The 13,886-nt window shown below is 40.8% G+C and overlaps 1 protein-coding gene across 1 annotated transcript; it reads right to left on the bottom strand.

Moving 5' to 3' along the window:
• Nucleotides 1–1,857: 1,857 nt before the first annotated feature.
• LOC145770893 (uncharacterized) lies at nucleotides 1,858–3,504 on the bottom strand. The gene has a single exon (XM_082582636.1). It carries the CDS (start codon nucleotides 3,502–3,504, stop codon nucleotides 1,858–1,860), a length of 1,647 nt encoding a protein of 548 aa, XP_082438762.1.
• Between the last annotated feature and the right edge of the window lie 10,382 nt (nucleotides 3,505–13,886).

The raw sequence follows: 13,886 nt of genomic DNA, 5'->3' as shown, positions 1-13,886 counted from the left end.
CATTTTTCGGTATAAGCGACAGGCAGCAGAATCATCCGGCAACCACTGCAAGGTTATGATTCCGTGTGACTTCAAGTCTTAAAATGTAATGACTGTCAGTCACAATGTGTTCTGTAAACTGCTGATGCTCCTACGCAACATCTACTCTAGAGCATTCGGATTAAGAAAATATCAGTTGACGTTCAGTAGGAGAGGACACAGCTTGTTTTACTAACCACACGCAAATCATTACTGTAGTAAATGATTTTACCCACATAGTCTGTGGTGGATCCTTTCCATTGTCAATAAATCGGTCAACCAGCTGCATAATACGGCTATCGGCTTTGTATTTTCTTCGCTTCACTGGCGGTTCGTATCCAGCGATCATTTGTTCTTCTTCTTGCTTATGAGGCAGCAATTCAGGCAACATCTCCCAATTGTTGTAACCAGAGTAATGTCTTCATACCAGGGTCTATGAGATCCACATGTTCTGCAGGTCTGTGCTCTGCTGTTTGACAGTCACCACAAACACAGGCTGGTGAGTCACACAATCCCCAGGTAAAGATATTGTGCTTGAAGCGACCAGTACGGTGGCGATTCAGAGTCACCCATTCTTTTCTTGGCAGGTCTGAGCCAGGTGGTACCGTAGTGTTTGGTGTGACTTGGAACTGGTTGGGCCGTGAGATGGTTTCCCAGCGGTCTCTCCATGACTTCATCAGGTCAAAGTGACCTTCATGAAGCGCCACAATGTGTCGAGAAGAAGGGCGCCTGGAAGGCAGACGTTGACGTGTGAGCTGTTGTGCGTCAAGGAGTACATTGTGGATCATTTATTGTGGATTGTGGATCATTAGGAGATGGCGATCATTGACCTCTGCCTTTAATGCGAGCCGTACGGTGGAATTCTCTCTGCGTAGTTTTGGTGGGGCGATGCCTGAAAGCACTGGTAGTAAGTCTGTGGGAGTTGGACGCAGGCATCCAGTGATTATGCGCATGGTGTCGTTAAGGGCGATATCTACTTTTCCTGCATGTGTGCTGCGGCACCAGACTGGAGAAGCATATTCGTCAGCACTGTACACAAGCGCTAGGGCACTAGTGCGCAGTGTTGGGGTTTTGGATCCCCAAGTCGACCCAACTAGACATCTGAGAAGGTTGTTTCTAGCTGATGCTTTGGCACGAACTGAGTCACAGTGTTTTTTATACGTGAGTTGCCGATCCAAGGTCACTCCCAGATATGTAGGGCAGGGGTCATGTCGGATAAGGGTTCCATCTAGGGGGACTCGTAACTGGCGGCCAGCTTCCTTGTTGAGGTGGAAAGGTGTGATGGTGGTTTTAGCTGTGCTGAGTTTTAGTCTCCAATCCTTTAGGTATTGTGAGATCAGCTTCATATCCTCGGTGAGGACATCCTCTACCTTGGTCCAATTTTTGTTTGTATATAGTAGGACCAAATCGTCTGCATAGCTGTACTGTGTGGACTTTGTCTGGGGAATGTCGCTAATATAAATATTGAATAACATGGGTGCTAAGCAAGATCCTTGTGGAACTCCATTCCTTAGACGACGGGGGTGGCTGGATTGTCCGTCGCTAGTTTTCAACACAAATGAGCGGTTTGCTATAATGTTAGCGAGAAAGCGAACAAGTTGTTTGTCAGGAATTTTTTGTAGGAGTTTAAGCACTAGGCCTTGGTGCCACACTGTGTCATAAGCAGCCGTTAAGTCTACTAATATGACACCGGCTTTATTTCCCCTCTCGAAACTATCCTCTATGTCATTGGTCAATTTAGTTGTTTGATCGGTTGTACAACGCCCATGGCGGAAGCCAGCTTGTTCTGCGGGAAGTTGCGGATCAATGACTGGTTCAAGGCGTGTCATAATGAGCCGCTCAAGAATCTTGTAGGGGACACAGAGGAAAGAAATAGGACGATAGCTCTTGGGGTCGTCCAACGGTTTTTTCGGTTTGGGTAGTGCAATCATGCTGGCCTTCCGGCTTCCGCCATATCTTAGGAATTGTGTTGCAGTTGAGACAGATTGAATAAAAGTCTTTAAGCCAGGAAAGACATGTAGGGCCGCAGTGTTTTAGAAACTCTGGTGGTATGTGATCGGGTCCTTGAGCTTTGCCACATTTCAGTTGTTGGATCGCCGTTTGCAGCTCTTGGGTAGAAAAAGGAGCTGACAAAACGCCATCAACACTCGGGGCACTCCAAAGTCTGCTACACTCCTGTTTTACTTTAAGTTCGTGTTTCTTGTCAGCACCAGGGAATTTTCCATTAGCTAGAAGTTGGTGGGCAATGCTGTTGGCTGATACAGGGCAGGGTTTAAATGGTTTTGAACTGCGGCCAGTGAGACGGTTGAACGTCTTCCATGCCTTCCTGCTGGAGTGAGTAAAATCGATTGCTTGGATTGTGTCCTGCCAACGCTTTAATCGCTTTTTGTCAAGACAGTTCATCAGGTCAGAGGCACTAACTGCAGCATCTTCATTTGAGTCAGCGCTCGCGCTCAAAAAGGCATTGTAGTGTAAGTCACATTCCTTGTCCCAAGTGGGAATGAATTTGTGACGAACGCCACGAGGGACTGTCTTCTTAGCTACCCGAGAGAAGATATTGCAAAGGGCTCGGTAGGATGCATTGATGTCGGCAGAGGCGGGTTGAGGAAGTTTCTTTATCTCTTTATCAACCTGTTGTGTAAACTTTTCCCAGTTTGCTTTTTGAAAGTTCCACCTTTTAACTGTTGGATTTGTGGGGATGGATGCGATGGGGCTTGCTGGGGTAATCAGTGATGGCCGGTGTTGTGATTTTGGAAATGGGTCGAGGATCATTCGCTGTGGTATTGGGCCAGTTAGATTAACAAAGGCCAGATCAGGGTTAGTTGTAGTGCACCACCTTCCGGAGCGGAAGCTGTTAGGCTGTTTGGGATCAAATAGTAGCTGGACACCGCAGGTTGATGCCCAGGATTCTAAAGCTAATCCGTCTTGGTTTGAGTGTTGATAGCCCCAGGTGGTACTATGACAGTTAAAATCTCCAGCATATATGCATGGCGCCAGAAACATGGGAATAGAGGTTTGCAGAAGTTTAGCGAGAGGTGGTTTGTACAGATTAATTACAGTTGTACCATTGATTTCCGTTGCTGACCATTCCAATGCAGAACTAGGGTGGGAGGAGGACACTGGTTTCCATTTTATAGAATCTTTTACAAAAGTGGCAATACCGTGGATGTTGCTACAAGTTTGTGCAGCCAATGTGTATCCGTGAATTTTCAGAACAGCACTGTTGGTGGCGTGTGTCTCCTGTAGAAGAATAGCCGTTACTTGGTTGGCTTTCACTATTTGTTCTAAGATGTCGATTTTAGACTTGGTCACGCCTTCCACATTCAACTGCAGCAAGGTGATGCCTTCCCATACGACAACTGAAGTTGCCCGCCCTGAACAGCTATTTGACATGAAAGGCGCATGCTCTGGGTCGGCATCACTCTGTACAGGATGGAGTTGCATGGAGCTCTGTGAGCTACAGTTGCTGTCTCGATTTGTTGTCATTCGCTTGATTGCAAGAATCAATTACCAGGGCTCACCACTAGGAGGTTGACAACTTGAGCCCCATCATTTGTTCATAATCCAGGAGTAACCCAATTATACATGGACGGAATATTGAGTGTTGCTCCGCCTTTGTATAAAGACGGGCAGGTGAAGTTCATTTCGATTGTGAATCTGAGTTTTAACTGATGCTATAACCTACCTAACAACAATGACTCAACCTTTTCATAATTCAGGGGTCGAGGGTCGATCTTAACTTTTTTTTTCACTAGCCCACCGGACTAGTTGCTCCCCGATTTCACTAACCCGCACGATTTTTCACTAGTCCGACCAGTTTACTGACTTTTCACTTGTCTGATGACGTATTAAGATAAGTGTTTTGGCTTAGACTGAAACTAACTAAAGTAAAGGCTTTCAGATTTCAGTACGCACAAGAGAGCAACAATACGCACAAAAACACCTGCTCGTACTACAGACGCAAACAATGCAATTTTAAAACATAAAAACTAAATGTGGCATGCGGTGTGTGCTTAATATTTATTTGATAAAGCTTTGGTAGAGAGTTTGCTTTGTTGAACCATAGAGAAATAAAACAAAGTGCTTTTGTCGTTAGTATACAGTTATAGTGTGAAGTCAAATTTACCTTACAATTTTCATTTGATGTATATTGCAAATATGTAATTCCTGATGAGGACACACGTACGTGTCGAAAACGTTAGAGTTTATTTTTAATTACAGTATGTTATATTTGTGTATGTAATACATCATGGTAAACCCGCTGAAGTTACTTTGTTTTATTTCTCTAATATTTATTTATGTTGTAATATTACATTGTGTGCATCTGTAGTACGAGATGACACGCCACTCGCCAGGGTGGTACAATACATAATATTCGTTCACTGTCAAAAGAAGTGGGCCACGGCCTACTAGAACACGGCCAAATATGTTGCTATTCGGGAAAATTTCTAAGAGTCTTAATTGTTACAATCATAGCCATGACAAACCTGTCATTTTCCCACTTAAAGAAGTGTGTAAAATAAGCAATATTTGCATCTAGACATATTTTTAACTTTTTTTGCCGGAGATTAGATATGTATGTTAAGCACAATTTATACAATAATAATGTAAAATATGTAAGACTTTCCCACTGCATCCCGACAGTAGTCTCATCATACAGTCGTTAGGTTTTTTGTATCGCAGGATCTTTCGTCAAAAGCCATATTTTACTTGCACAATTAAACTTAGCGAAAAACAAAAAGAACTAACATTTAAATTGGCACGTCAAATGAACAGCTTACAACATAGAATCCACAAAAAATCCTTGATATTTTACATGGAACATGCAATTGCACCAAAAGCGACACACCAAGTCATACTACCTCCAGGTGCAGTTGGAAAGTCTTACATATTACATTATTATTATGTAAACTGTGCTCAACGTACATGCCTAATCTCCGATTGAACAAGCCAAAAATATGTCTAGGTGCAAATATTACTTATTTTACTTACTTTTGGAAATTGGAAGATGACAGGTTGGTCATAGCTATGATTGTAATAATTCAGACTCTTAGAAATTTCCTCAAATAGCAACATATTTGGCCGTGTTCTAGTAGGTCATGAGTGGGCTACTGGATGGATTGTGTTTGGTTAGGCCTCTACCGTCAGACCTGTCTGGCTTGTTGGGTCAGCATAACTCTAGGTCACGGAGGCACACGAGCTCTTCAACTACGACAAGGTAGCAATCCAAACAGGGAAAAAAACGAAAAAAGTAGTCACGTGCTCAGTTGACCGACTTTGCAGCCTTCTTCGTGCAATTTCGCCTCTGGCAAGCAAATTTTTGCAGTATTTCAGAGTGACGTCGCCAATCGCCATTTTGTAAACCAAAACTTTTCACCGGCGAATATTTTCACTAGCCAATCGGACTAGTAGGCTACTGCAACATTTCTACTAGTCCGCGCAAATTTTCACTAGCCACTGGCTAGCGGACTAGCGTTAAGATCGAACCCTGAAAATTCAAAAACACGAGCAGACGACCTGTGTCTGGTTTCTATGTTCAAGTCCACATAGCTTAATGTTTTTCGCTTTCACCATAATTGCTGATGCGCTATTTCAAAAATAAGCCACGTCCATCATTCGATCTAGGCCAAAGATGTAGGCTAAGTTAACGAACCGCCAGCGAAACGAAGAAAATACAAAGAAGCCGATAACCGCATTATGCGTCTTGTAACAGTTTACAGAACACATTGTGACTGACAGTCATTACATTTTAAGACTTGAAGTCACACGGAATCAGAACTTCGCAGTGGTTGCCGGATGATTCTGCTGCCTGTCGCTTATATAAGTGGAAACTTGCGGCTCAGTCAAGAAATTGATAAAATGAAGTTTTCGCTGAAATTGACTTTGATTCTATCCACTATTATTATTGTAACTGTCTCCGCCGCCAGTGTAGCCAAATCGTTTGGCATCCGCTGGCTTCGATCAGTCTTTCAACAAGGTTGATAGGATCTCCATTCTGTTTTGTCCTTTGCGATGTTTTGCAATCGATGGAGATGTGGTGTGCTGAGCAGGGATCCCAGGCCAGCTTTTCTGATGTCAGATCTCAGCAGTTGTAATAAGTTGGTACGGTGACGTCCGGTTCGGCCTTGGTACTTTTTGCTGCCAATTATTGCAAATTCAAGGGCTTTCTGGGAGGTGAGTCCTGGTGAAGTCTCAGAATGTGTCCAAACATGTTCCATCTCATATCTATATATCCACTAGGTGTCGTTAAATGAAGAGCAGTCTTTGAAATGCGTTGCTCAAGCGCAGACCCCGAGAGCCGAACCAGCGTTGCTTGATCTTGCAGCTTCTTCGTTCACAAAATTAGTCGCTTAACTCGACTGAGCTATAACTTACATGAAACCTGATTTTAACACGTGACTGACCAGCAGCAAAAAGCGTTTGAAGATCAAAATAAGTTAAGCTTATTTTATCGCATTGTAGCCTATCCTTCATAGAATGTTTAAATCCGGAAACAACACAAGAATATTTCAAAAAATTGCATCCCTGCCAAACATGGCCGTTGGTTTCATATCCAGTCAATAAAAATTGACCTAAGAAGAATGCTTCCGGAGTTGCTCACGCTTTCAGCTCCAGAAAAAAAGGCTAATTTATAGGTAGACTTGACTTCGTCTACCTGCACCTTTCCAGAAAAAAAAAAAACGAATTAAGCTTAAACTACATTTTTGTGATAACCTTAGACTTGCAAAGTTCGATAGCGTGTGACTTTGTAAACGAAAAAGCTTCTAGATCAAGCGGCGCTGGTTCGATACTTGGAGTATGCGCTTAATAGCAACGCATTTTATGGACTGCTCTCCATTCAGCGGCACCTAATGGAAATAATTCCCCGGCAACAACACTTCAACAATCGGAAAACTTCACTCTGTCAATCTCGGTGACCGGGCCGCGAAATTTTTTTTCCCACGAGCTTTCTGTCTCATTGATTCTAGTCACTCTAAAAGTAAGATTTTCCGAAAGTGTTTTGAGAGATTGGTTGATTCAGATTGTGAAATAACTATTTGCCAATGAAATTCTGCAATGATAATAAAATATAAGCTTTCGCTAACCCTACTTTTTTTGAAAAGCTCTTGTGCACCGCAAAAATTAATTTAAAGAAAATAAAAGTTTGACTTCGACGGGCGTCGAACCCTCGTTCTCACGAACACTAGGCAGAGGATGAAATCACTGAACCAACCGTGCCAACGAGAAAATGTTGCATTCACACGGTTTTAATACAAACTTTTACCAAAATATGTAAATGAGACAGAAAGTACGTGGGAAAAAAAATTTCGCGACCGGGCCTGCGTCAAAAGCCTCTACAAGTGGGCTATGCGAAACTACCAGGAATAACCTATCAAGACTTGGTCAGTCCGAGGATAGACTCTAAAGTCTAAAAGAAACCAACCAGAGAGAGAAAGAGAAACCTTTTATTTTGTCTGTTGCGAAAAATAGTATACGATACGCTACAAATATATTCAACAACAAACAGGAAGCAGCGAAAGACTAGGCTATAGCCTATTTGTCATCGAGTCAGCAGCTGCTTCCTAAATTGTGACCACACGAATTCAGAAAAAAGCAGGGATACGATTAAATAAAAAAATATATAGCCTTCTATCCTTCTACATTTTTTTTCTCAACCAATTTAAGTATAGGCTTAGGCTACTAACTTTTCTGATGTGACTTTTTTTTCAAAAGATCTAAATCTTATACAAATAGGCTATATCGTAGGCTAAACATCCTTCGTTTGACTGTCCATAAAAGACGTCCTCATTAAATTGCAACATAATGATGCGCAATTTAAAGATACTTTTATAAATTTTACAGATCATGGTGAAAATTGGTCTACTGATACTTGGACAATTGGACATACACTCTACTTTACAGGGGTTCCCAAACGGGGGTACTCGTACCCCTTGGGGGTACGAGATTAAACATCAAGGGGTACGAAAATCCTTGGGCCACAGAGCGGCTTTTCAAACAGATTTCACAGTACAGTTTTATTTTGGAATTGTAAATGATATTTATGCCATTATACGGTCTTTGCTTTAAAAAAAATGTATCTACAAATAATTTATTGATTGTTAAATAGTAAGCTAAGAAGCCTCATTGTCTCATAACAATGTGTTTTTTACTTGCTGCTGCTAAAAATAAAAATGGAAACCTTTCTAATTTTCCTTGTCTTGATCAAATTGCAAATAACCCTTTGCTGCAAAATGTCAAAAATGAATTTATTTCCCGTTTAAAGATGCTGGTTGATCCTTTCGATGGTTAGGCTACGTTTTTGCTGGTGAATTGAATTATTTCCAGCATTGGATTATAAATCCATTTCTTTATGATTTAACAAAAGTGTCAGGTGAGGATAATTTGAAGGAGAACATCATCGAAATGAAAAGCTGCCAAAAATTGAAACTGCTATTTGACAAATCAAAGTTAGAAGTTTTTTGGTGTGTTGCTATGAAGCCTTCCCAGGTCTTGCTATGGAAGCCATGACAGTGTCAATTCCCTTGTCAACAATATATTACTGTGAAAGTGGCTTTTCGACCATGATGTAGGACTATATCAAGAATAAGTACAGAAATCGCCTGCAACTGGAAGACGATTTACGTGTTGGCTTGAGTAAAATCGAACCATCTTTTGAGCGAATTTTATCAATGAAGCAGCAACAAATATCTGAGAAGTTGAACCATAGGCATACGAAGCCGAGCAACGTTATCAAGTTTAACATATTGAAGATTATTATATTTACAAAAAACACAAAACTACGCAACAATTAAATATCGAACGTTTTCGACATCACAAGATGTCCTCTTCAGGAATAATATACATACAACTTAACTACATCTGAATAAAATACAATGGTTAACTAAATCTATAAACAGGAAAAGACAAAAACTGCACAGTGGCCTACTTCTGGCCAGCTCAAACTCAACGATAGGCTCCACGAGAATCAACTGCATCAAAAGGTGTTAAACAGATCACATGATATGATAGAAAGGCAAGGTGCGAAAAAACTAATTTTAAAATACAGAAAGCAAGAAAGACGAGCCACAAGCACACAATTGTCTGTTCAAAAGTGGATTGTGACGTTTTATGTACCTACAAGGCTTCCAAGATCTTAGTTTGATTGGAAGCCTTGTACATAAAACGTCACAATCCACTTTTGAACAGACAATTGTGTGCTTGCGGCTCGTCTTTCTTGCTCTCTGTATTTTAAAATTAGTTTTTTCGCACCTTGCCTTTCTACCATATCATGTGATCTGTTTAACACCTTTTGATGCAGTTACCTTTGATTCTCGTGGAGCCTATCGTTGAGTTTGAGCTGGTCAGAAGTAGGCTACTGTGCAGTTTTTGTCTTTTCCTGTTTATAGATTTAGTTAACCATTGTATTTTATTCAGATGTAGTTAAGTTGTATGTATATTATTCCTGAACATCTTGTGATGTCGAAAACGTTCGATATTTAATTGTTGCGTAGTTTTGTGTTTTTTGTAAATATAGCCTAATAATCTTCAATATGTTAAACTTGATAACGTTGCTCGGCTTCGTATGCCTATATGGTTCAACAAGACAAACTCTCTACCGAAGCTGTATCTGAGAAGTGACAAACAAAATAACTGACATTTAATTTTTTTGGTAATTTTTGTGTGAAATATCGGTTTAACGTTTGACCTATAAAAGCAATTTAATTTAGCAATGTAGCGCCCTGCGTTTCACCTTAGGTCTTTTCAACTTTCCTTAGGTTTGTTACCGTCGTGAAATTTACAATTGTGCTTCGGGATTTTCACCTTAGGTCTTTTCAATGTTTCTTAACGCTTGTTACCGCCATGAAATTGTCGTTCTGTTGCATATAAGTAACGTTACCCAGTAAGTCAAGTAATGCATGTAGTTTGGCAAGTGTGCTTCGGGATTCCTGAAGTATGATTAGGAATTTGCTTGCCTCAAGAAATCGCACGCCAATCAGCTAAACGCATTCTTGCAACCGGCACTTTTCAATCACATATGCGTAGTTTTTCGTCTACTCAACGTTTTAGCCTACATATGCTTGATTCCTCAGCGACTATGTATATCGCGTTTTGGCCTATACCATTCGACAGACAGAGAATTTTACGTTTGGTGTAGGGAGTATGTCAGAGTACGGTATGATTTTGGTACCGGTACGGTATGATTTTGGTGCAGCTCACTATAATATGATTTTGGTACAGTATAGTGATATTACTTCTGGCTCCGTCAGTCAACGTTCAGTGTGCAGTTTCCTGGGTTGGACTTATGATTTGGATTATGTTCTGTTGTGGAAAGACGATTGCAATCTTTTCAGTTTTGTGGTGACAATAAAATCATACGTGTAGTAAAGAAGCACAGACCTCGTTCTCGGATTATTTCTGCTACACTGTTGTGCCCGAAATGTCGCTGTAGACTAGTATTACAGCTAGGTATGAGCGGATAAGTTAAGTTATCTGCTGTCCTCTACAGCAACATAGCCTGTGACCTGAAAAATCCAATCAGAATTTTTGGGGGTACGAAGAATTCTCTGACCTGACAAAGGGGTACGAGCAGCAAAAAAGGTTCGGAACCCCTGCTCTACTAGATGAAAATGGTTTCATATAGATACAAAGCAGTTAAAGTTGATGCAAATTTCAAAAAAGGTACTATTTTTTTAGACAATGGGGTTGGTTGAATCACATGGTGATTGGTGGGGTTAGTTGAATCATTCATAAAATCATTTTAAAGAATTCCTTGTTGTGTTGTATAACATAACACATTATTTGGAATAACTGCAAACTAACTTAATGGCAAAATATTTATAGCATTCCACAGAAACAAGCAAAACAGTTTAACACACTTTGTGCACATAAACAGCCCATCTGTACAAAGCTCATGAGCCCATTACGATACATTTCACCCAAGCTTCTCTGTCAACACTGTTATTGTAATTTTCTCCACATTGGTTGCATAGCCATGCTCTTCCATCTGCAGTAGCTGCTGAACCTCTTTTTCCTTTTTCTTGTGATTGAATCTTGCTCTTCTTTTGAGGCTTTATAGCAGTCCTATGCTCAATTGCTTTTTTTTCTGGCATGTTCGTCAGTAGGCCTATCGCATACTTGAGGCGTTTTCTTCCTCCATTTCTTTTATCGGTTTTGATAGGAGCCTTGGGGAACGCACGCACCATTTCAGAGCTGAATGGCATTGAATTAACTCCGGGACTTCTCAATGCGAGTCTTTTCCTACATGAACGAGAGGTTGAAGGTGTATTGACCGGTTCCTCATCGCTTGTGGCGGCCAACAGACTTTGCACCTCAGAAATTGAGCTTTCGTTCGAGGCTGGTGGCTCATCAGCAACGCCAATGCTCTGTGACATCACAGACGTCTGAACATGATCACATTGGTTAGTGGTTTCATTTGGCAGATTATTTGACTCATCTCTGATTAATGATATTATCAGGTGAAAATATAACGGGGTTGGTTGAATCACGTGATTCAACCAACCCCACCAAGATATCACAGAAAATAAGAGTAAAAACTATTTTACACTGAGTTTGAACTTGGCCGTCATTACTGATTTCTTAACACTTAGCTAACTGGCTACAAAAATAACTTCCACCTTCTCATCTGCACACTATCTAACTAACGCTAAACAAAAAATACAAACAACACTGAAATGTTACAAACAGCTATAAAATATGGGGGTACTCAAAAACGTCAACTAAACACCAACTTCGAAACTCGTGCGTTGCAGCATGCTGAAATGATGGCCATGCCTTGCGAAAAAAGTTGTCTGATTCGGTTCAATGATTTTAGTCTCAGCGCAGTCGACCGTGATTCAACAAACCCCCGATTCAACCAACCCCACTCTTCCCTACGCTATGTCATTCCAAATGACTTCATGCAGAGTTTTTCAGTAGTATGCACAAGAGGCCTCATCTTAAAAACGTTGGTTTATGATCTCGCACATTTTTTGATGAAAAATTTCCGTTATAAAGTTTGATAGTCGTCGTTTTAAAGCAAATTCTATTGGGGGTGAATTGGCCATCTTCCTGTTTTATGACTAAAAAAAACTTGCAACTGTACAAAAAAACGAATAATTTTGTGTACTAACAAAGCAACATAGGCTATGTTTAATGCAAATAAAGCAAATAAATGCTAAAACAAGGCCTGGAAAGGTCTTTCTAAGCAAGTTACAATCTTCATCAAAGTCTAATCCAATTATTCACAGTTATAACAACGATCGACTCCAAAACAGCTTTGGCATGACCAGGAACTGCAATCCGGCACTGTATCCAATCTTCACCTTTATCCGATGTGTAATAGTCGGTCCCACACGTGTAGCAAGCCCACTGCTTTGGTTTGTCAGCACCTTTTTTAGATCTTTTTGGAGTTGCTAGAGATGCTGCTAGCTTTGTTTTCTTTGCATCTCTAGATGTTGATGGCATTGATTGTGTGGATGGTCTAGGAGATTTAAAACTCAATCGCACTTTTAGATTTTGCTTTTTAGCATGAAGAAGTTTGACTACAGATGCTTGGTGAGGATTAATGTGCGTCAGATTAATAGATTTCCTACGACTTTTGAACACACTACGAATAGATGATGGTGTTGTAGGCCTACTGCATGATGGCGATGACGAATTATCTTTGCTTGATCCAGCTGGTGATGGTGAATTAACTCTTTTTGATCCAGCAGCTGCTGGTGATGTATCTTGTGCTGAAAAAAACACGTGAGATTTGGAATATTCCTCATCTGCGACAGCATCTTTATTCAGTGGATACGATCTACAGTAGGCAAAAGAGTCGACAATAAGACCTCTTTTAATCACCATTTCTTTCCACACAAAAAAGAACAACTGGACAAAATCGGTCCTTGCAAGAGCTGAGCTGTTGCTGGTCCTCAGAAATTCTGCCACCGCTTTTGCCCAAAGATTCTTCAACGTTTTGTTGAAGTGAGTATCCAGCGGTTGCAATCGATGGGAAGTATGTGGAGGCAAGCAAACCATGTCTATACCATTATCCATACAGTATTCAATAGCCTCCATTGAGAAATGTGAGCTGTGCCCATCTAAATAAAGAAGAATGCATTTCTTTCCTGGAATCGTAATTCGTTTACTTTGGAAATGGACTAAGAAATTCAAGAACACATCGGAATCTATGTAACCTGATTTCGTTGAAGTACAAGAAATGCCTTGATCTTTCAAAAGATCTCGGACTTCCTTTGATGGTGCCTTTCCCTTAAAAATTAAGAAAGGAGGCAAGCATTCTCCCGAGGCACTAACTGCTGGAATGACTGTTGTTAAACTCCCTCGTTCTCCCACTTGGATGGAATGCACAGCTCGTGATCTATTACTTTTATCACAAATGTTTATTATAATGGCAAAGCAACAGGTTAAACGAATTTGGCCAAATCACCCCCTCTTACCCTACATGAAACTGCGTACAAATATAGTAAGCTATACTAACTTACTTCTACCGAAGTGGCGCTTAGTAATTAACTCTACATTTAGGCCTAACTATTTCAGATCTCCATGAAGTGTAGGCTATTGAAGCTTGAAAGGCTTATACAAAATTGCGTTGAAGTTAGGCCTATCACACTTTTCAAGTACGGTAGGCCTATAGCTTCTGTAAGTATACTCCAAACTCTTTTATGACTGCATGCAAAACATGTAGCCGGTGATGACAATACTGGAGAATAGGCTACAACAGGGGTGTCCAACCTGTGGCCCGCGGGCCACATGTGGCCCGCGAGAGCGTTCTGAGTGGCCGCGTGATATTTTTCGAAATGACATATACTGTATAATCAATTCAATCGCCTACGTAATTTATGGCGAACTTACATTTCGAGAAATTGGCATTTATTGTTTGCTTT

The sequence above is a fragment of the Aplidium turbinatum genome, chromosome 5 (genome assembly GCF_918807975.1).
Source record: "Aplidium turbinatum chromosome 5, kaAplTurb1.1, whole genome shotgun sequence".
Taxonomy (NCBI): domain Eukaryota; kingdom Metazoa; phylum Chordata; class Ascidiacea; order Aplousobranchia; family Polyclinidae; genus Aplidium; species Aplidium turbinatum.
The sequence above is the reverse complement of the archived record's forward strand: the minus strand, read 5'-3'. Positions and strand labels throughout refer to the sequence as shown.